The 23672-nt window shown below is 39.7% G+C and overlaps 2 protein-coding genes across 4 annotated transcripts in view; one reads left to right on the top strand and one right to left on the bottom strand.

Moving 5' to 3' along the window:
* The first annotated feature begins 130 nt into the window (after window positions 1-130).
* Window positions 131-18457, top strand: TUBD1 (tubulin delta 1). The gene is given in 13 exon segments (XM_052803376.1): window positions 131-372; window positions 1694-1888; window positions 2492-2639; window positions 3084-3300; window positions 3837-4068; window positions 4880-5044; window positions 5749-5889; window positions 6425-6608; window positions 9401-9431; window positions 9433-9507; window positions 9509-9536; window positions 10328-10423; window positions 15103-18457. Coding segments are annotated over 12 exon segments (1605 nt in total). The 5' UTR covers window positions 131-372; window positions 1694-1716; the 3' UTR covers window positions 15219-18457.
* Window positions 18458-18621: 164 nt separating this feature from the next.
* Window positions 18622-23672, bottom strand: part of VMP1 (vacuole membrane protein 1) — a 71571-nt gene continuing 66520 nt past the window's right edge. For all 3 annotated transcript variants that reach the window (XM_052803377.1, XM_052803378.1, XM_052803379.1), the window contains 2 exons: window positions 22864-22966; window positions 18622-21565 (listed from right to left, as the gene is read on the bottom strand). In XM_052803377.1, the coding sequence (XP_052659337.1) occupies window positions 21422-21565; window positions 22864-22966 (247 nt within the window). In that variant the 3' untranslated portion in view covers window positions 18622-21421. The remainder of the gene's footprint in view (window positions 21566-22863; window positions 22967-23672) is intronic.

The raw sequence follows: 23672 nt of genomic DNA on the forward strand, positions 1-23672 counted from the left end.
ACTGCGGGCGCCGCGCAGGCGCACAACCCCTCCCGGCATTGGCCGGGGCCGCACTGAGCGTGCGCGGACGGGCGATTGGGCTCGGGGGTGGGGCCGAGCATGCGCAAACCGCGCCCGCCGGCTTTGCTCCTGGCACGGAGCGTGCGCAGAGGGCGCGGCGAAGCCGCGCGGAAGGAGCATGCGTAGTGCCCTTGGCGAAGCCCAGACGACCGACCCTGGCACCCGACCTGCCCGGAGTCCCTTCTGAGCATGCGCGAAGCGGGTTGTTCGAAGGCGCGTCTCGCTCCGAACCGGTGGGGAAGGGGATCGGGGTGCCAGGTGGCTGCGCATGCGCCGTCGGCGCCCGAGCGCCTCAGCGCGGGGGGAGTCGAGGTCAGCCCTGAGGAGAAGCCGGCGGCGAGCGGGGCCGAGGGCGGCCGGCGCTGCCCGGGCGGGGGGGCAGGCGCCTCGGGAGGGCAGCTGGACCGGCGGGGAGGCCCGGGCGGGAGGGGGCCGGCGAGGAGAAAGGCTCTGGAAGGGGACGAGGCGGCCGAGCGACGCTGGGGGCTGGGTGGCGGGTAGCACCGGCAGCATGGCGGCCCCGGAGGGCGGGCGGCCGTTGGCCAGGCCCTGTCGGCACGGCGGAGCCCGAGTGGGTCTCCCGACGCAGGCGAGTGACTGCAGCTCCAGAATGGAGGGTTCAAGCGACAGCTGCCTGCTCCGAGTGACAGGCGCAGAGCACGCCGATAGTAGGCACGGCAGGGTCGGTATCGCACGCGTGGATTGGACGTGAGCCTTTTCTGAAAATCATTTGCATCTTTATTTATTTATTTTCTGCGGTGAGGAGTAACTCAGCCTTGCAGTAACACACAGGCTGGCCTTAGGCTGTGAGGTGCAGGCTGGCAGCAGTGCTGAAATCAAGCACAGGAATCAAAAATAGCACATACCTGCCTGCAAAATGCAGCAGGATCGAGTTACAGGCGCTGGCAGTTATCCAAAGAATGCTGTTACAGAAGTGCTGCGGCACAGCTGGGATGATAATGAAAAATAGAAGCCCAGAATAATGAAGTGAGTTTAAAAAAATTGACCTTGTTTCTGTGAAAGGAGAATAGAAAAGTGAGAAAACAGAGCTGCTGCAAAATGCTGAGTGGGGGAAAAAATGTCAAAACATACCAGTACTGACTGAATCAAAAACTTTGCTTTCTGTGGTGGAAGCAAGGGGAACACTCGAGCAAACCCTTTTGTCACCTCAGCAGATTTGGCATCAGGCCCATAGCAGTACAGGACTGGAAATCAGCTAGATTTTTGAACGGGCTTCACGTTTCTAAAAGCATATGGTACTTTCTTATTATGCTTTTACAGCCTAATCCTATCACTTTGTTTGGGTTATAATTATTTGTTTCTATCCTGCCTTACTAAGCAAAAGTAAGAAAACAAAGACTTTGCATGCTGTATGGTTGGTTTCAGCTCCCTCCAGAGGTATAGCAACAGTAAACGGATTGATTTCCTGTAAACTGCCATCTGCATTCTTCTGATGTTCAGGAGAAAGTGCTGACAGTCTGCTTTTCCCTAGAAATAGCCACTGGTTGTAGCGTAGCCTTTTCCTTCTCACTAGAGGTTCTCAGAAAATTGCAAAACTGATCAGAAATCTACTTGTCAGAACCTTTTCCTCCCTCTTTTCCACAGTTACTAAAGGCACACTTTTCTTTTTTAGGCTTAAATACAAAGTGAATAAGAATGTCAATAGTCACAGTCCAGCTTGGTCAGTGTGGTAATCAAATTGGTCATGAGGTGTTTAATGCTATCTGCAGTGACGTCCATGGCACACATGGGTTTTGTTCCAAGAAGGAGAATGAATCCTACCATGATGCTTGCAAAGAACGTTTTTTCTGCGAGGAGGAATCTGAAGGTACAACACTTAAGTGTTTGTTTCCCACAGAGGGTCTCGTTTCCAGCCTAATACAGATAAGAGTACAGAAATAAAAAATGTCTTTTGCCTTCAGTTGAAGAATGAGTTTTACCTTCAGTCTTGAAGAATTATCACAACACTCTGCCTTCACAACATTGCTAACAACCATGAAAGGAAAATCAGTGCGCTAAAGTGTCTGAGACCACAGAGCAAGTCTGCCAGTAACACAGCTGGAAGCTGAGTATATATGCATGCATACATACATAATCTTTCCTTCCAAACGTCTGCATTTCCTACTATAGTTAGATCATACCATGGAGTAGGACCCAGAGTATCTAAATTTGGTGTTATCAAACACAGTAAGTGGTTTCTTTCCTGAAAGCTCTATGGTCTCTAGAGTTCAGATTTGTCTTTGGAACAATAGATGGTTCACCAGAAATCCAGGGCATTGCCAGGTCCTCCTTTCTGTACCTGCCTGTACTGTCCTTTTAATAGTTCAGCTTACGTGGGTGGGAGGAATACAATTTGCAAGTCCATCCATCTTATGTAAACAAGTTCTAGTATTGGCACATTATTCTTAGTTTTGTTTTTCTTCTTGTCCAGTACCTGTTGCCCGGGCTGTGCTTGTTGACATGGAACCTAAAGTAATCAGCCAAACTTTATCAATGGCTGCCAGGTCTGGCTACTGGAAATACGATGACCGGTCACACTTCTGTCAGAAGCAAGGGTCAGGGAACAACTGGGCAAATGGGTATGAACAATTGTTTCAAGCTTCACTAAGGGAACTGTAGAGGCTAATGAGCTGTCTAGACTCTAGGAGTGGTACTATTGCAGCTGTGCGAGGTACAGAGTATGTAACATTAACTTGATTTATTTTTAAGTTAAAGTAGCAATATATATAGCAGTGAAATGTCTAAACTGCTTTTTGCAAGGTGAAATTGGTATTTACAGTGAAAATCTAACGTTTTAGAATAAAGTGAATATATTCAATTTAAGAATAGGAAACAATGAGCACAGTTTATAAATAACGTGCAAAATAAATGTCACAGCTGAGGATTGTTTACTGCAGATGGATGATATAATGTGAGGTTATGTAAATAATAATAATAAATTATGCTTTATGAATAGCTTCACCTTTCTGTTTTTGTTTTGATATAACCTGCTGTGTCTTGCTGTTTTGTCTATTATTCAACAGTTATTCTGTTCACGGGCCTAGACACAAAGAAGTAATAATGAATTTGGTGCAAAAAGAAGCAGAGAAATGTGATCGACTCGGTGGATTTTTCACAATAATGAGCATGGCTGGTGGTACAGGATCTGGCTTGGGCGCATATGTGACCCAATGTTTAAGAGATGCTTTTCCAGCCTCATTTATATTAAACCATGTTATCTGGCCCTACGGCACTGGTGAGGTGAATGTCATATTTCCCAGAGATACTCTGCAAGTTTATAATCACTGTTTACTTTTAAACATAAAATATCTGCAACTGAAATAAACTAGAAAAGAGGTACATTTTACTTTTAAAAAGTTCAACATGACAGAAAGTAACACAGCTAATGTTTGCCTAGTATTTGGTACGTTACACCAAAAAAAAAAAATTTCTTGATAATGTAAGTACTGAAGTATAATGCAGTTTCACAAGAAGCTCTATTAGCCAAGTAGAAATCTCCTGTTATGATAATATCTCAGTATTATAACCAGTTCCCAGACAGATTTTATTCTAGCATGTTTGTATGAAGTGAGATGGATAACATGATTTTCACAGGTCTTGCTCTCTTTCCATGAAAAAGCTCTGCTAGTTCCTGACCTCATTCTGCACTATTGCAAAGAAAATTAATCACTTCCTAAGTCATAACTGAGGAAATGACAGTAGCCAGAGGATTATAAACTAGAAGGAGATTAAGTTGTTTGACTCTCATTTGTGTGTGGTTTTTTGTTTTTTTCCAGATCATTGTTCAGAACTACAACTCTGTTTTGACTCTGTCACATCTGTACCAGTCATCGGATGCCCTTCTTGTTCATGAAAATGATGTCATCCACAAGATCTGTGCTCAGCTGATGAATATTAAACAGATCTCCTTCAGGGATGTAAATCAAGTCATTGCACATCAACTGGGGAGTGTTTTCCAGCCCACTTACACAGCAGAAGGTGGCTTACACTATAGCAGAAACCCATTAGGTATCTAACTATCTTGTATCTGCCTAATGCATTCTCACACATCTTTCTGTAGTCATTTCATATTGTGAAGTTCTTCAGTATCCTTACTCAAGTATTTGGATACATCCCAAGATTTAAGATGGGAAAGTGAAGGAAAAGACTAAATTAGGAGTTCAATCCCAATTTTGTAGCAGAGTCAAAATAGGTCCCCCAGCTTCTGGTTTCATTCTTTACCAAAATAACCCTGTTTCTCCTTTTTCAGGTGATTTCAGACACCACTGTACCCATTTACAATTCAGAGGAAATTTGTGCAGGACAGTAATTTTGGCCTGAGTTTTACATTTCACATTAGAAGTTTGTATAAACTGAAACAGAATGAAAGTTTTGTGTTTTGCTCAGGCAGAAGACAGGCTAGCATACAACTTGGTAGCAACAAGCAACAGGCTGACATTTGTATCTTTAAGGGATTAGAGAAAGTTACCAATATTGCTGAGAGTTTTGCATGTAAAATTAAACTTTCACATCTGTCTGTCAATCTCTTTAGCAGTGCATAGGGTCTTTGAGATTTTGAACCAGACTATAAAGTGAGACAAGTCTAAACTGTAAAATAAGAGCTACTAACATGCTTGTATAGAACTCAGTAGTACATAGCAAGTTTGCATTACTTTGATGTATGTCCATAAATTTGTCAAATTAAAACTTTACATATCCTGCTTTGTTTCTTACCTTAAATTGCTAGATCTTTGTAAAATTCCTCACTCTCTTCTCCTATTTTAGCTAGCCTATGCAATATTTTTGTCAAACATCAGCAGCTGTTAATTTCTTCTTTCAGGAGACTTAATGGAGACATTAGTTCCACATCCCGAATTCAAGATGTTGGGTCTTCGTAACATACCTCAGATGCCTGAAAACTCCCTCGCTTATAGCACATTCAGTTGGCCTGGACTCATCAAGCATTTAAGGCAGATGCTCATTGCTAATGCTAAAATGGAGGAAGGTAAAAAGCATTCACTCATCTTCAGTATCTGTCACTCTTCAGGCATTTATTTTTACAGATGAAATAAAGCTTATTGTTTTGTGGAGCTCACTGACTAGCTTTAGTCAGTTCAGAAACGAGTTGCTGCCCTCAGACAGTAGGAATTTGCCTCTACATAGCCAGCTGCTCCTTTAACTATTCACTCAGCTGCCACTGCAGCTCCTGGCTTGCTCCTGTTTTTGCTCCCAGACATCTCAGTTAATTATAACTGTTGAAAATACGCAAAACAAAACAGTTTTTGGCCATGTGCTTAATTTACACGATTCATTTGGAACATTCCTTGGATAGTTAGTTCTGTTATACTTTTTCTTTTTACACCTTCTACTAATAAAAATCATGTTTAGCTCTCCCATATCATTTACATGTGGAATTCAGTACAGCTTCCAGTTATGCAAAGAATGGGCTGGCAGGTTGCTTAATATAGAAACAAGTATCCATTTTCTCTGGTAAGACTAGTGACTACCAGGCAAATACTGCTGGATTAGCACTGGTTTTCTCTGAAAATTGTGTAATTGCTACTTAACTAGCGTGCAGAAGCCACAAACTCTAATATGATCTCAACTTGGGGCACAGTGTTAGTTACTGTCTGACTCTTTGGCTAGTCTGAATGCATATTTCATGACACATTTACTTTCTTTTATATCTTTTTTGCCAAAATCTCATAGGTATTGATTGGCAAGTACGACCACCACGTCTAGGCTCCTCCATCCCCTCCAGTCATTCCACAAACAAGCCGCTGCAGTTCAATACTTCCATTGCCAACCTGGTTATCCTGCGAGGAAAAGATATGCACAGCGTAGACTTAGGTAAGAAGGAAAAACACAGTACCTCGGTGATTCTTGTTTCCCATCTCACTGTTTTCTTTTCAACCATACCTGACGAAAGTGAAAAAACCCCAAGGCCACACATTTGACTACTAAGGTCAGTATTCCTTCTAGAAACATTTTAATGTCCAAGGCCACGTTGTCTAATTGCTTAGGGCTGTTATATTTACAACCGACTTCTGTGTTTCCTGAACCGCTTCAGGGAAGGAAGAAGAGACTGAAGTCCATGTATATGACAGGATTCTTGGCTATACCATCTGCAAATATTATTTAGCTGCTTCTGGAGTGATGAGCATAGCTTACAGATGAAGTACCGATACAAGAGTATGCTTCTAGATAATCTAATGAATCTGTTTAAAACAGTTATATTTTCAATAGGCTGACCACTCTGCAGATTTTTTTCAAGGCCTGAATTGATTTGCCAGGCATTGATTAGGTCGCACAAGACTACTGAGATCAAGATGCAGGAGCCTGTAGCTTTACATTTGTCAACAGGGCTGTCTTATTTCTGCTGCAGGAAGTTTCCGAGATCCCTCATTATATACATCATGGCTAAACCCTCAGGATGGTTTTAAGGCGTGGAAAACACCAAGAGCATTTAACAAGTACGAAAAGTCTGCTTCTTTGGTCAGCAATAGTCAGTTCCTGCTGAAACCTCTTGACAATGTTGTAGGAAAAGCTTGGAATATGTTTGCTTCCAAGTAAGTGAAAATAATTATGCTGATACTTCATTAATAACTGCCAATATCTTCAGTGGTAGCAAAATCATTGTAAATACAGCTCACTCTTTCAGCAAAGTAAAGTAAAATAAGCATGAAGGCTGTTCCCACACTGTAGTTGAAACATTTTTATGTTTGAAACATGATGGCAGGGTGCAGAACACAGAACAGTGCTTATGTTCTATGGATAAGTGAGACCACATATTCTAGTGCTGTCAGTTTGACTATTTTCTCAGTACTAAAACTCCCCAAATTTAGTGCATACCAATGTGACCATTCTAAAAATAACACATAGAAACTCTTTTACTGATCATATAGTTTCTAAATTGGGTACACATGCTCCACAGTCCCGGGGAAGAGTTCCTGGCTCAGTTCAGAAGCATTTAGGGGATTTGTGTATTTACTAAGGCTCCCATGCTATTAGTTTGATTTTTCATTAGAACCAAGGACTCTAGAAAAGAATTGCCTCTTTACTTTGATCATCATGAAGCCAAGGTTACTGCATGTCACAGCAGATGTCTGCTAAACATGAGTTTCTAGCACAGGAATTCTGCAATTAAAAGCCAAAGGAGGAAAACTGCTGCCACTAGCTGTGCTCCTGGTTTTACCACCTGTTACAAAAACACCAGTGACAAGAAGCAAGCTATCCTGCACACACAGGTTTAGGCTTTGTACCTCAAATCTATAAATTACTTTTCTCATTTAATAATCACTTCTCCTTCCATTTCCCAGTCAGGCCAGTTTTGTTAGCTGCGATTTTGTTTCCCGAAGCAATACACAAAGTTATAGAACCTATTAGAAACAAGTCATGACTTATCAATAAGTATGAATTACAAAATGAGTTCAAGAGAGCAAAGTAGAAACTAAACAGCATGGTTACTGGGTGGAAACCAACCTTCATTTGAAGTTTTTACCATGACGATACAATCTGATTTCATGTGTCAGATTCTTCACTGATTTCTAATGTCTTACCCATTTTCCTACTGTGACTTCAACACACAGAGCCTATATTCACCAGTACACTAAATTCGGAATCGAAGAGGAAGATTTCCTGGACAGCTTCACAGCTCTGGAACAAGTTATCTCCAGTTACACCATCCTTTGATTTTTTTTTTTTTAATTTTTTTGTTTTTAAATGGTCTCAAATAGAGCTTTCCTGAAAGAACCCAGCACTGGAAAACCTTCCATCAACTTCCTGAAGTGTATAAATTACTGGACTGTAGCTATTTTTCAGTCTTGTAAGCAGTGTGTGCATATGTTAGAATAGTAAGAATGGAATATATTTGTATGGGCAAGTATTATTCATATTTAATATACCTAATAAATAGCTACTTTTCAATACATTTGCTACATACTGTAGCTCAGTCTTTGAACATCATAATTTTTGTCACTGGGATATTTTTCATAAAGAATGTCTATACAGAAGGATTTTTCTCCAGGCTAAACCCTCAGCATCTCAACTATCATGAAATAACGTGTGATAAAAATTAAATGCATGCTTGACTACAGTAGTAAGGCATTCCTGATCCTCCAATTTCAATTTTTGATGATAACACTTTGCCCTAGGAATGCTTCAATATTCATAAAAATGCACAGTATCAGAATTATTAATCCAAACTCCATTTGGGTATCATTCAAGATACAATAGTGTGCCACCTGTTCCTTTAAAGCAAAGTAAGACTTAAATTCTATTTTAAGGACCTTAACGTTGACCAAATAGCGGAAGTTTTGAATCATCTTTTAAAAAAAGGTATGAAGGGTTCTTCATTTTCCTGTCATCCTCAAGTTATATTAGAGATTATAATGAATTATATGCTTTTCTGGCCATTTCATTGTGCCATGTTTTCAAGTGGTGTTACCTACCTCTTGGAAAAAAAAAAAAAACCAAACAAAATCCCTATAGCACATCAGAGGTCTTGGCGATTTGTTATAGGCAAACCATAGATTTAAGCAAAACTACAACTCTTGCTCTTCCTCCTATAAGTTAGAAGCAGGTAGGTTTTTTAATTAATTTGTTATTTATTTAAGCATATTTGGGAGGAGAATTGCTGGTTGATTTCAGATGTAAGAGCCTGTATAATATAATAAATATAATAGATTGTATAATTTCAAAAGTTAATTCAAGAAATGGGCTCTTTTTTGCACAAATTTTACCACGACCACAAGGTGGCGCCCCTGGGAAGCTGCAGCTGCACCAGCCTGACAAGAGGAAGAGATTGCAATAGCTTGTGGGGGTACAGACTAGATGCTCATAAAATAAGAGAGTACAGTAGAATTAAGGATTATGTTGTAACACTGAGCTTTCTTCTGCCTCTGTTAGCTTTTCACTTAATCGTAGGGAGAGCTTTTTGAATTCTTGCTATTCCTCCCCCCATAGAAATAATCCCATGCACTATTAAATACGTATGCCAAAAAGAAAAGTTAAAAAATCAGTCTCAAGGACTTTTTCCTTGACAAGTGGACAAATCTCATAGTTTCCCTTTAGGTTTTAGTGCTGTTTCATGCCAGGCCTCTAAACTTTTAACTAAAAAGATGAGCATGCACATAGTATGATGCTAAAGATGTTAAAGATGTTTGCAATATGGCTAACGATGCCCACATAGAAATCTTATCCTGTTAGAGATTCTGATTTAGATTTTAACTCTTTAATGAATTAACAGTGGTAGATGCAGAAGTGACCTTGCAATTCTGCTAGGCTTCAGAGCACAGCAGGCACTCTGTATTACTTCTGTCTTTATTTCTTTCACTGGTTTCATTTACCTCTTCACTTTCAGGCCAGGTACAGGAGCACTAAAATGCCCCCCTGGAGCACCTGTTGTCAGAGCAGCTCTGGCACAAGTCACCTAGAACAGCCAACACGCTTCTTGACAAGATTCAAGTTAACTGTACAATTGAATCTGAAGAAAACAAGTAAGTACTGAGGCTAAGTTCTCAATTTCTCAAACACACCCACAGTAGTAGCTGATCACTGGCATAGTTGTGTAAATGCAAGCCTCAATGGATTCTGATAAATTTCGCAGTAGCTTATAGACAAGCAATGTTAATCTCTCATGCCTTCCAAAAAAAAAAAAAGTTTCAACTGCCTGTTAGCAGTAGGGCAACCTTCAGTACACATTAGGGTTGAGTCTAGTCCTAATTCATGCAGAAAAATTACCTGTGTAAATTAAGAGCTATATTGGTGCTTCAATTCAATAGCTAAATCATTAAATATACAGGGGAATGAAAATAATTCGTGGGCTGGGGGAGAACACAAGAGGGAAGGCAAAGAGAAGAAAGCAGATAGGGTAAATATACCCAATAACTTATAAAAAGACACTTGACATTTATGACAAGACAATTGACGATATTCTTCTTGCAGACCACAGTACACAATCCAACAACTCAGTCTGGTTTGCTTTCTGTTTTCACTCAGCTCTACTAATTCCTGTTTTAGGAACTCCCTCTCAAAAGGGGAAGACACAATTATCCAGCCATACTTGAAGCCCTATACTTCTCAGTAAAATTTGAGTCGTTTGGAAGTTCAAAACTACATACAACTTTTGTTATAAGAGTATTATTTGTGATATTTAGTATTCCTTTTCACTAAATCACTTCCTGGCAGCTCAGAGCTGGAGGACTGTTCTGATCAAAAGGGCTTTTCTGGTGTTGTGTTTCTGTCAGTTTCAGCCATTGTCTTTAACTTAACTTGGCTATTTTCACAGAAGAAACGGGAGGAAAGATTGCACAAGAAGTTAAGATAAACAGCACAGGCAATTCAAGTTTGCAAGGAACAAAGGGTCAGGAAAGGAGACAGCATGGTAAGGTTCTCCCTCCTCCCTCCTTCAAAAGGCACAGGATGCTTAGCAACATAGAAATAATTTTCTCTAGTGTTTTCAACAAATATCAGACTGAGAACTTCTTCCAGTATCAGAAATGAGAATAGGTAACTCCATGTCTGAAAAAATGACCAAGTCCCAGGAATGCATACTCTTCTTCATTGTTCCATGGGACATGCAAAAAAGAGATTTTTAAAAAGCTAAGGACAGATAAGTCCTCTCAGAAACAAGGAAGAAAGCAATGGGTTATTGTACTGCTATATCAATAAGTAACTTTATTGCAGAAATAACCTCATGTTATCTCTATGTATTTATAATTCTGAGCATGAAGCAAATACAGCAGGCGGTTATTGCACCAATGAATGACATAGACCCATTTATCCATTCTTCGTAGGTACATTATTTATGGCTTATGTCACTTTTAGTTAATGGAGCAGGATATTTGGGGTTTTTTTGTTTCTTTAAGTTTGATGGCAGAATTTGGGCCACGTCAGGAAACACAGCACACAGCTAAGATGTATAACCCCAAAACAAAAATTTCCTTATTTAATCTGTAGTTATAACATATGAAAACAGAGGAGAGATTCTGCAGCTCAAAGACAGAGCTAGGCCAATGGGTTCATTACTGCTTAACAAGGATACTTCTTGTTCACAGTTAGAATTCAGGGAAAATACTCCTACTTCACGGGAAAACAAAGTTTTTCAAAGCAGCAATAGAGGATCACAACCATCAGCCAAATTTTGACAACACAGATTCCTCAAAACTACAAAAAAAAAAAAAAAAAAGGTGAAAACAAGTGTAGCTGTTGTATTAGCTGTTACAATCCCTTTCATTGCTCTGGACAAGAGATTGACAGGAATTGTTTTAGGCATCTCTAGGCTTCTTCCTGTTGGTGTTTTTCACGGCTGACCTCACTTCTGTAATTCTCACACCCTTTCCCAAACTAAGCCTTCATTTTTTCATCTATGCCTGAATTGCTCTATTTTTTTTCCCCAGGATGTGGAGAGGGTCAAAGTGACAGGAAGTAAATAGCTATTATCAAATATTCATCATCTACAATTATATTAGAAGGTGGAGTAGTCATTTTCTATTTTATTGATAAAATTAATTACGTAAATAGTCAGAGCCTGGATGTGGGCCTTTATTTCATTAGAAATTAATATTAACAAGGTAGATCAAAGGTCAGCACAAGCCAAAGGCTCACTGAGGCAGGAACAACAGAATCAGTGGCCTTGACCTAGCTAGTTTTAGGCAAGCTACCCACAGGATGTCCATAAACCAAGGAACAATGCATCAAATCTCACTATTGTTTTTTGTAATGGACAGGTGCAGCTCACTTGGAAGTTGATTCAAGGACTCTTAACTATAGCAGATATATTTAATGAATAGGATAACTTTTATTTGGCAACAAAAAAAACAGGAACAAAAATTAACCTGTTACAAATACTTCAAACATAGTAACTGTTTGGCAAGTGACAGGGCACTGATGTAGTTATGGATACAATTTATTTGGACTTAAGTATATATGGGTGCTTGTAAGGTTAGACTGACTACCAGTACAGAAAGGATACAATCTTAGTATAAATATATAAGGGGTTTTCAAGAAGATTACCGGCACAGATTTACCAAACTGAAACAGCTCAAGATTAAGGGAAAAAATATGTGGTTTCCACAACAACCAGGGTTTTATCAATAAGAAAGAAGGAAGTCATATTCAAATTACCAGCTGATACACTACTGGGAAACATCAAGGTACAAAAGGATATTAAATGAATAATTCATTTCCTTCTGCATTTGTTAATAAACTTAGTATAAATAAATATTCTGAAACATCCAAAAGGAAATATTTTCAGATGTCAAAGTGTACTTTAAAGAAGTATGCGTTTTGCTGGACACCACTTTAAAAACTGCACAAGCGTCATCAGGAATGCGATTCATGGATCTGATATGGTACAAAAAACTTCCCAAAGGAATTGAGCTGCTGCCTTTCCTCCACTGCTTTCAAGGGCAGCCCAGACACAGCCTTACCAAGGCAGCAAATTCCAGTGTAGGCTTCCTCCTCAAGCCTCCTGCCTCTGGCTTCCTATCCCACCTCTGCCCATGCTCCAGAAGCACAGCTTGGACACTCACAACTTTTAACTCGCCTGGATGTAGAGCTGATAATCCTGAATTTTAACTATAGAGCCTTTCCGGCTCTTTCAGTCAAACTCGAAGTTCACAATGGTTGCTTCTGATTTCACATTGTATGAATCCTCTCCCTCTAGACAGCCACTTCCCCTCTATCCGGGTGCGGTAATGAGTCACCTACCTCCGCGAATCAGCAGAACCCGCTTAACCCCTTCCCAGAAGCGCAAACAGCTGCAAATAGGGTGGTGTTTCAAACAAATGTTACTGCCAACCATAGGGAGCACACTGGAGAAGGTTAAGATAGCCAGAGATAAGAGATTAGAGAAGCTGCTTCTGCTCATTAGGAAATTTAAAAGCAATTTTTAGAGGTATAACTGTGTTCCATAATGAAGATCATGGAAGAAGTCTAAACCTTAAGCCCATGGTTCATGCAAGCCTGAGAGATCCTGAACAGTGAGTTCTAAGAGAGTCTAGTGGTATAAAACAAAGGCACAGGCTTCTGCACTTATCTGCATGAATCAGGTTGCAGAAACCTTCTTGTCTGTTAGTCTTAAAAGCAAAATTTTTAAAATATGGAATGTTGCACCCTACCTAAGATAGAAAAATAAGTAAAATGAGGACACTCTATAGGCCAAGAGTCCCATTTTAAAAATAAAGGCTGTAAATAGAGAAACTAACTAAAATAAGCCACTGGTTAATAAAAAAAAAAGACAGAATAAACACTGCTTGAGCTTCAGTGAGCTATGAGCTTTTGTTTCATTAGTTATATGTGATGAGAAATAAATACCATCTTACATGGCATATTTGCATGTAAATGGGTGTGTTCTGTAAAAATGATTATTGTACATATTTGGTTACATGTACAATGTAATGTTTATTTAAAGACTCACAAAAATACACTTCGGTTGCCTGAGAATGGTGTAATTGTGGTCAGATGGCATGATTTAATTTGAACTTTTGCCCAGCAGTCTCCAATACGTAATAGATCATTTACAGGAGCATGTAAGCAGAACGCTGCCGAAGGAGCCAAATGGAAAGCAGCCTTATCCCACACACTGAAGGTGTAATAAAATACTGACTCTGTACTTGGTTGGCAAGGGCAGCCGTAGCTGTTCATTATAATATCCTCAATAAGTATGGTGAGAGCTGGGCAATAGTTCAGAGCTACTGCTCTCCAGATGGCTCAGAACAATACTGAGTTCAAGAATACATATTTCCATGTAAGACTGCTTGCTGCTGGCTGTCATGCAGTTCTGCCACTTGCAAACAAAAACTCTGGGAAATTTCCTCCCCACCCCATTTTGGGCAACTTCAGTCCATATTACTACCTGATTCTGAGTCATCTAGTCAGCAATTGTATTTATGTAGTCATATGACGTTGTAAACTAGCAATTTCTCCTTCCTAGGCTGAATTTTGGTGAAGAAACCTAATGTAGCTGATAAAACAGTTAAAAACATAAATTTGGCAACTGATGAACAAAAATCCAATTAAATACTCTTCTCCCAAGAAGAAAGCTTCCCTTCCCTCCCTACCAGACATTAACTCAGGTTTTCACATTATTTTCCTCTATAAAGATTTAGTCAGGCTTCTCCACAAAGCCGGTATTTTCATGGTGAAGTCTTCGTGTATAAAAAATAGACAGAAACTTAATGTATGCTGTGAAATGGGAGCTTATTCTTCAATGACATTATAAAGGAAACCTGAACTTGCTTTAGTACGCATGGGGTCCTGTTCAAGCTGAACAAATCTCCAGTAAACAGGCCTGAACTTGTCCAAAAATCGCTAAGCACCAAGGACAGACAGGGCTACAAGAAGGACTGAGAGGAGAAGAGACATCAGTGACAGTTTTAAGCTAGGACTCTCAGGATCAGGTCTGTCAAACAACACTTAAAACACTTTCCTTATTCACTTAATTGGAATGATCCTCTCTCAGCCACAGCTGAAATCTATTGCCAAGGATAGCACAAGAGATTTCCACACTTCACTTAAGAACACCAGGCTCCTCCTGGGCAGCCATCACAATTTTAGTTCATGCACAAATGCTGCAGTATGATTTGCCACATGGTGGTTCTGCACATGCAGGAGTGTTTAAGACAGGTTCATATAGAAGTTAAGGGAGGCAACAGAATTAAAATCACCAATTGCATTAGCACAGATCTAGTAGAAATACCGCTTTGAAATTTTTTTTGGCATCCATTACTTTGAGCTTAACTAAATACTGGCTTCAGGCATCTTAAAAGTTTCTCTCTTCCTGCTGCTCCCCACCTAGAGTCTTACACAACACACATGGATGCATGTGACTGTATGTCACAAGAGGTCAGCTGGACTGAGGTGAGACATAAAAATCAAGGAATCAGAGAAATTAAATGTTGTTATGAAAATATCCTAAATGTTACAGCTCTCAAGAAAACCAGTTGCAGCAAACAAGGCACCGAGAGAAGCACCATTTCTAAACAGACCAGATAGATTCTGTGAATGTGGCTAGATTTGTACGATGTTGTAAATCTAAATGTGTCTTTTCTTTTTATGCAGGTCCAGTTTCTTTCAGAGACAGAAAAGAAATGCTGAGCACACAACCCTGCTTTTTCAAGCCTTTTCAACAGATGGAAAGAGCCGAAGAAACATGCAGTCTCAGGAAAGACACGTGATCCCTTAAAACTCACATGGTTTCTACACGTAAGCGTGAGCCTCAAAAAAAGTATTTATGGTTTTAGTTAGCAGCAGCTTCTGCAAGAGAACTGCCAGTCTCTTTCCTGACAATATGGAAGGAAAATAGAGGTACCACAAGGTCATTGCATGCAGATAGAACAAGCTTTGGGAAATGCATCTAATCTCTTAAAGAATTTTTTATACTTTGTCAAATGGTTCGAGGCAATTTAACCTCCCCAGGCACACTGGGCGCCGGTGGTGCCTGTGCTCAGGTAGATTAGAGCTCTGGCTGATACCTTCCACCAAATCGATGCCACCTTTCAGTGAAAAGGCTTTAGACCTTAGAAATGTCGTGCAGATCAGCTGGTACCCAAGTAAGGTAATAGGTGACTTCCTACAGACTGATGCCATCAATCATAACTGTGGTCACAATCTTGTGTAAAACCACGCTAATGAACACTTCCACGTAGTTCATAGAATTTGCCTAGATCTGAGATATCTTTGAGATTAAGTGCAACACTCCCTATAGCAAAAGCAGCTAAATGACACACTACCAAGGCCACAAGGAAACAAAGAGTTCCAACCACCTCTTACGAGGAGGCAGAATCAGACCTGCATGGCCTGCTCTGTCATATTAGCATTTTAAAAAAATCAAACAAAAAAACCCCCCCAAAACCAAAACCGGTGGATTATGCCTTAAACCACGTGTACTAAACACACAGCCCTTCCCTCGCAGGACCCCTCAAGCAGGAACAGAGCAGCAGTCACCAGAGAAAAGACACCAACTTGCACTTTTTACAAGGACAGAAAAGCAGTTTCTGAGGCCATCGGAGAAGGGCGCGGCTTGCAGGGCAGTTATCAGAGCAGGGAACAATACACCGAGCTGAGGAGTCCTATCTCTTGCTTTTCATCAGGAAATAGCAGCTAGTTTCCTTATTACCAGCTGCCTGGGCAACTCATTTAAGCTTCTTGGGAAACCATAAGAACAATTAAGCTGGGAGTAACTCCCTTGAAACATGAAGATGCAGCACACTTACTTATCCATATCTGCACAGCTTGTCAAATGAGGTTTAAAGAAAGATGACCTTTGATTTAATGCTAAGGTAGTCAGTGCTCTTTGAATCATTCCATGACTGAATAATAAAAAAAAAAACCTCTAGGACAATAAATGGTAGTGTTAAAGGCAAACTAAAATAAAGCTTGGCCCATTTGACAGGTTCACATTTGCACATTTGTTTTACCACAACTGAACATCACTAGCAGTGAAGAGGCTAGATGACTTCACAGCTCAGCAGCCTCTTCACTTTAAATTCGGCACAGAGTAACACTCAGCTTTTTTGACCAAAATACCATTTTGCTGAATTCCTGACACATGCCAAGAAGCCCATCACAGATTGCTGGGCTCTTCCCACTGCTTGTACCTGGGAGGCGATGTCTTTTGGACATCTGGTGACAGTTTCTGCACTTGAGCTCCTTTCACTCTTTTGACAACTGACCCAGGTTGTTACAGCCTCTCCCATTGATGCCACTACCAAAACATTGTTTTGCTGCCTTTTATGAAAGCTGAGTGGATGCATCAATAAGCAAGTGAAATGGATAAAGAAATAAATGCTAGCATTTCATGCCCTCAGTTAGAGACTTGAATTAGGAAAGTCACAGCAGGCTCAAGGAATTTTTCACTATAATCCTTTTAAAAATGAGTTTGTAAGAGCATATACAAATATTTACCCTCAATCTAGTTCTGAATGCATTAGCAGGGTGTTTCACAGGGAAGGCCATTGCTTCACTCCCCATTTCCTGAAGAGGTTACAGCAATCCACCAAGGCTCCAGCAATTAAACCCTCACCTGGACCAGCCTGCTCCCAGCAAGGGGTGGCAGCCCAGCAGGAAGCCCTCCCTGGCTATTGCTCTCCCACTTTCACACTCCACTTAGTGCTGCAGTCTGGAGAAGGCTGGGCAGAGTACTTACTGTTTTTTCTTCTTCCTCTCCAAAAAAAAAATAACACAGATTTACAGGAGAAAAAAAAATTAAATCTCAGAAAAGCAATTTCAATTACCTTATATATAATTACATTCAACCTTTTAACTGCTGATTACAAAGTATTTTTTTAACCATGTGCTTCAAAGAAAACAATTACTTTTACCTCCAAGGAACACACCCAATCACCACTTACTTTTACACCTGCAATCAATTTTGTTCACTAATATTTATATTTATGCTTGATAATCAGGGAAACATTCACAGTACTTGTGCTTGCAATTAGCAATGCCTGCAGTGAGAGGGAGGCTGATTCTAACAAATTAAATAATGAAACCAAAAAGCACAGCAGGGAAGGACCTTCTGGAACAGCATTAAGCCATCTTCAAGTATTAATGACAAATATCTTTTAGCACGAACAGGCAGCTGGGTGATTTCAGAGGGAGCTGCTTTAATAAGAAATACAGTATGACATTGGGATGGAGGTAAGAAACTACAAGCAAAGACAGGGAGCGGGAGGTGTCCCAATGGTTTCGAAGTGTGGAACTGGATGATTCAAACATCTGACATGGTCTGTGCTGGTCTCTTGGCTCGGCCTGGCACAGACCAGTGTGACCTTCTTAGCTTTGCTCCCATCTACACAATTCTTGCCCTGATGGGGTACATCGTGGCTGCCAGGGAGAGGGGCACGCCAGCTTGCTTACATCTCACGCGGCCTTCAAAGTACATTGTTGGTGAGGCACAATTCACAGGTCAGGCAGTAAGCCAGTAGAGAATTATGAGGATTAGCTGCAATCCTACCTGACCTTAGCTCTGATGTGCTTCTCTGAATTGTTAGGCTGGCAATACGGCCAACTTTCTGCTTTGCTTCCTATTTATGGTGCACTTGTGAAAGCAGAGATTTAGCCATGTTCCACAGATGATGAGACAAAAAAAAAAAAATCTCTATCACCTCAAAGTCATCTTTGATGTTTAACCAAACATTAGTTGTTGTTACGAGGGCTGTTACTTCCATGTGATTTTCAGTAATTCCAAGAAAAAAAGCAAGATACTTCATTCAGTGTCTAGACTGCAAGAAGAATCAGCTAAAAATACAGTGATCTGTGCTAAGATTGTTTCTCTTGCAACAGGGCTCACTTTGGATTTTTCTCTGACACACTTTAAACTAGATGATTGACTGCTTCCAATGTGTAACTGAAAATATGTACAACAAAAGGAAACCTTGGATTAAGGGAGCAAAATACATGTTTTCAGATTAAATGCTAAATGCTCTGGGTCTTTTTTTGAAGCCACAAAATGCAACTGCAGATGTATTTTCCAGATTCACACCCACTGTAGAATGCTTGGGACAACAAATTTCACAGCGTAACAACCAAGCTCGATATACAGAAATGGAAACAATCCAGTTGAAATAAACACCGGTAAACAGTTATTTGTTTGTTTATTTAAGCAAACATAAAACTATCCATTTGCAAATCTCATTAGGTTTGCATAACTTTCATTTCTATTTTTTTTTTTACCTTTTACCAAGTCGTCTTATCTCCCAGCAGCTCAACAGGTAGAAGCAAGTAGAATGACCGGTCCCTTTAAATAGTGTTAGAAAGCTTCAAAATAACAGCATAGCTTATTGGAATGGACATGTACAAACATGAGTTGCAGAACAAGAGATATATTTCACACTATATGTATGTAAACATATATTGAAATACAAGTGGGAGAAGGCTTTCAATTTGTCTAGTGATTTTTCAGTAGGCAAGGAGGCATAATTATGAGGAGACTGCTAAAGCATTTAGAAAGGTATAGTTTATTGGCTCAAGCTCTAGGACGAGGGGTTTTTTTCTTTTTAGTTATTGTTACAGTCTCCTCATTTCAATCTGACAGCACACAGGGACCTCAACATGGCATAAATGTCATTTACTCTCACGAAAGGCCTTAAGACGCTACCAGAACTGTGTGAAGTAAATATAGTGTCCCTAAGGTGAATAGCAGATCTGAGGAAAAAAATCTGCCACTAGAACTGGGGAAAGTAGCAAAAGGCTGTTTCACTAATCCGAGTATCCTGAAGGAAAATGAAACAAACAGCTATGAACTGCTGACGTGATCTCTTACAAAGTGCAAAATGAAAGTTTGAGTAGACTGAAAAAAGTGAAGTATCAAATAGAGCTATGATTTTTTTTGAATGTGTATTGTATTAGAACAAGTTCTTTGCTAATTTATTTTCAAAGACAATATTTAGGCCAAAAAGTGAAAAAGCTGCTAGGGCCAAGATTTAAGAAATACTGCTTATCTTTTAAAAACCCACAGGGGCAAATGAATGGCCTTTGTGCTTTTAACTATCTTGTAGTACCTCCCAGCACTCAGCCTTTTAGATATTTAAATTTAATCTAGTCAGCAGCTCTACTGAGAGAAGTCCCTATTAAAAGCCTCCCCATTCATTCAGTAACATTGTTTGAAGTCATATATGAAGCATACAGGAGAAACACTACAGACCTCACACACAACTGAGATGAAACTTTAAAAGATGTTTCTTATGTAGACTGCTGCACTGCGTGACTTCTGAACTCATTTCCATCTAACCTTAAAAACACTTACATGCTGTTGATGTTCAATGAAAACAGTTGGAGATGGATGAGCAAACGGTCAGATGAAAGATACCAAAATGTCAGACAGCCTACCGACTGTTGTTGCCATGAGATCCAACAGTCAACATCAGTCTGATAAGCTATCCGACAGGATGGTACAGCCATGGAGATGTCACGACGGTTGGCAACACAAGAGGACATTCAGGCAGGATTGAACAAAATACATATTCTCACACCTTGCTCGAGATCTGCCCTAGCCTCATGCAGGGATAAATCTAACCTAAGCAAGAGCAAGATCTAATCTACTTTGTGCTCATATGCCACCTTTTGATAACACTAATTGAAAGTCAAATTAATTCTTGTTACTTACCCCTAGGATAAAAATAAAAAACAATAGTTCAAAAGTTATTAGAGTAGTAATACATATACAGTAGCGGTGAAATGGATATCTACTTACTAAAGAGGGAAAAAGATCCATTTTAATATTAGTTATGTTCATGTACATTAGAACTGGAACACACACCGATTCATAACAATGTTTTAAAAAGATCTGACTTTAAAAGCCTAAGGGTAAGGTTCTCTGCATCATTGCTGGGTTTGACATCAAGTCTGTTTTCAGCTGGAATCTTTACTCTTCCCCCCTCTCTTTTCCTTCATTGCCCACGGTGCTGTGATCAATGGCAAACATCTGAGAAGAATTTGTGATAACAAATATCACTAGCTATTTAACTTGCCTATTTTAACCAGTGAGCCGTACTTCAAGCCAGTGATATCCTTTCTACTTCCTTCTGCTAAGTAAGAAGTTCTTAAGAAAAAAGAAAAAAAAAAGAACAAAGGGCTTCAGCACCATTTGTGCAGGAAGGATGAGTAAAGCATGCGATTCATGGGATTAAGGCTTAATAAAGAAACTAAAGAAACTGAGCATACAAAAGCAGAGAGGAAAAGAAACAGCTTAAAAAGACTGACACAAGAAATTCTGGAATGATCAAAGATGACTTTATAAAGTTTTATCTTAACTTCATTCTAAATATACAGAATAAAAAATGTCAGCTTCAGCATTTTGACATCAATCATCTCTGCTAACATCATGAAGTTTAAGAGGGTGGCTTTTCCAACCGAGAGCACGTGCAATGCGATGGGACACTGGAGAATTCAGATGGAATAGCCTTACCATGAAGGGCATGCAACAGTTTGTATCCAATCGGTATTCATTTATATACATTTTGATGGTCTTGAAAGTTATGGAAAAAGCAAACCAGCCACCCTTCAAAATAAAAGGTTACCCTTAGGTCAGTCTGAAGTTAAATCAGGAAGTGGAGAGTATTAAATCATCAGTTTTGGAAGTAATTTGGATGGACGACACTTGCGTTAAACACCATTTAACATCACATTGTCCATCCTGTATCATACAACTCAGACTTGTAAAGCATTTATACCTTACCTTAACATTTATAAGTTTGTCAGTGAAACGTCTGTTCTAATATCCAAATTACTTTCAAAATTAAATCAAAACTTGTTATAGTTGAAAATTGATGTTAAAAAGTTTTCCCCCATTTTTGAATAATGCTGATTTTTAAACATATGGAAAGATGTGTCTTTTTTTGTGTCTGCTAAAACCCATTCCAAGGGGTTTTTCCCAAGCTCATTTGGTTTTTTCTTCAGAGTACATCTTCTGTTGCAGTCGTTTGGCATAGCTCTGGGCCATGGAGTTGATTATAGATAAGATAAAATAACAAACCATGACAATCACCAATTTTTCAAACATCCAGGATAGCCAGTTTTCCCCCTGAAGAGACAAAACAGAAGAAGGAGGAAAATGAAGATTAGTGGACAGCACAATGGAGAAGGCTCCATTTTCTGGGTGAAAGGCAAGAGCCTAACCATTTTATTTTTATTATGTAATTTATCAAATTAAAAACAGGAACCAAGTGCAAGCCGACAGGATTCCTGCAGGTCCCGCTGTAAAGCTGACTTTAGTCCCTTGAAAGACAATGCAGGAGGACTTGCCAAATACACTGCAGGGCAGATGATGAATCCTTGATCATTACTAGTGTGCTAGTGAAGTGATTTATTATTCCTAGTATTGTTTCGTCTTTGCTAACAATTCATGGAGTTCAGAATTAGCAACCCTGACTGTCATTCCCTGTCATGTTCATTGCAAAGAAAACAATAAGGTCATTGGTTAACAATGTTTTTTTTCCCTACACTGCATATACTGTGTTATCTTCCAATTAGTATCCGATTCTTCTGGTGTCAGTAGAAGTTAATGCGATGACCTCGGCAGTCCCACTTCGAGCGTTTTCCATGGCTACTCTTAACTTGTATTTTTTTGTCAAAGGAGGGCAGCAATGCACTGCACAAAAATTACTTCAATGTGCATAAAAGGAATCTGCATATTTAGTTATTCCAGCCTGCTCCTCCCTAATTTAGTCTCTTTTGTGGTAAGAAATGGGCAAAGAAACATTTGTAAGAGCTACAAGTATTACATGTGAAATGGGAGTTAGATTAATGGATTTTATCTAAAAATGCCATAGCATCCTAAGGAATTTCATTGCAAAGTTGTTCTGTCCCCACTAAAAATTCAGGATGTTTTTAAAAATACTTTTTTTTTTTGTATGAAAGGACACTTCTGCCCCTTTGTACTGAGTCTAAACACCGTATTTTTCTTTTCTGTTTGAACACAAAAGGCTCGGGGATTTTGTTTCTCTTATTGGCCATTAAGCCACAGATCTTACTGGCTTCTGAAGTGTTGATGCTGCACACCGTTCGTTACCATTTCACACGTAAATGCAACTTTTTTCTGCTTAAATTTCTCTTTCAAAATAGGTGTGCTATTGGCCTTACTTTATTGTTTTCTTTATTCTCCAAGAGGTTTAAGTCCAGTTGCATACAATTACAGTATTATTTTTAATTCCCAGGTTGCTTTTAAAATGAGATTTTTATCTATTCCCTAGGCCACTGCAAATCTTTGAAAAACAAAATCAAGAGTTATACTGGTAAACCTGACAAATCAGAAGACAGCTAGAGAAGGGAAAAATTAACTGGGGGAGGGCGGGGGGAGGGGGGAGGCAGAGAGGTTCTTACCTGTGGCACGCCACCATCTGATTTGTGGTGAAGTTTTATCCTCTGAGCTTCCAAATACTCTTGAAATGGCTTCTGAAGAGAAGGACCTATACTTGGAATAGCACTGATGCAAAGTTCATCCCAGAGAACAGACAAAATAAGGGAGAAAAAAAAACAAAAACAAAAACATTTTTTTTTTAAAACTTACCACTTTGACCCAAACAGAACAAAGTTCATTCAGACTGAGCTACAGCTCAGAAGGGCATTGCTACTTGAGAAAACATAACCACGAAATAAAGTGTATTTCGTCTTTTTATCTGATACTTCTGAAAGGGCCATATTTCCCCAGATCCTCAGAAAGTGCTTAAAAAGAAAAATATTGCAGAGCAAACCAGTGACAATACACTGCTGGTAACACAGAAAGAAGCTGCGAGCTAGAGCATTTCCTTAAAGCCAGGGAGAAGCCAGCTGAGGCTCTGCACTGGTGCAGTGCTGAGAATCAAATGAATGACTTCTCAGAAGTCCCACATTTATCACCAGCAGTTCCTGTAAGAACTGGTTTGAACCGATTAATAAGGAAATGACTTGTGCTTGTGTCATCCCTCAGTTAAAAAAGAAACTGCTCGCCCTATGACTTGCCCCTATCTTCTCAAAGAAGACGGCCCCTTTCTCAAACTAAGTCCTTATTAGGACAATCTGTGCGTCATCCTTACCCAAAAAGAATGCATTAGCAAATTCTGCAGGCGCCTCCCACAAGTCAGTGATTAACAAAGGAACAAAGAAGGAACTATGAACCCTGTTCTGAATCATGCCATGGTTTATGGCAGATG

Source organism: Harpia harpyja, chromosome 12, assembly GCF_026419915.1.
Source record: "Harpia harpyja isolate bHarHar1 chromosome 12, bHarHar1 primary haplotype, whole genome shotgun sequence".
NCBI lineage: Eukaryota > Metazoa > Chordata > Aves > Accipitriformes > Accipitridae > Harpia > Harpia harpyja.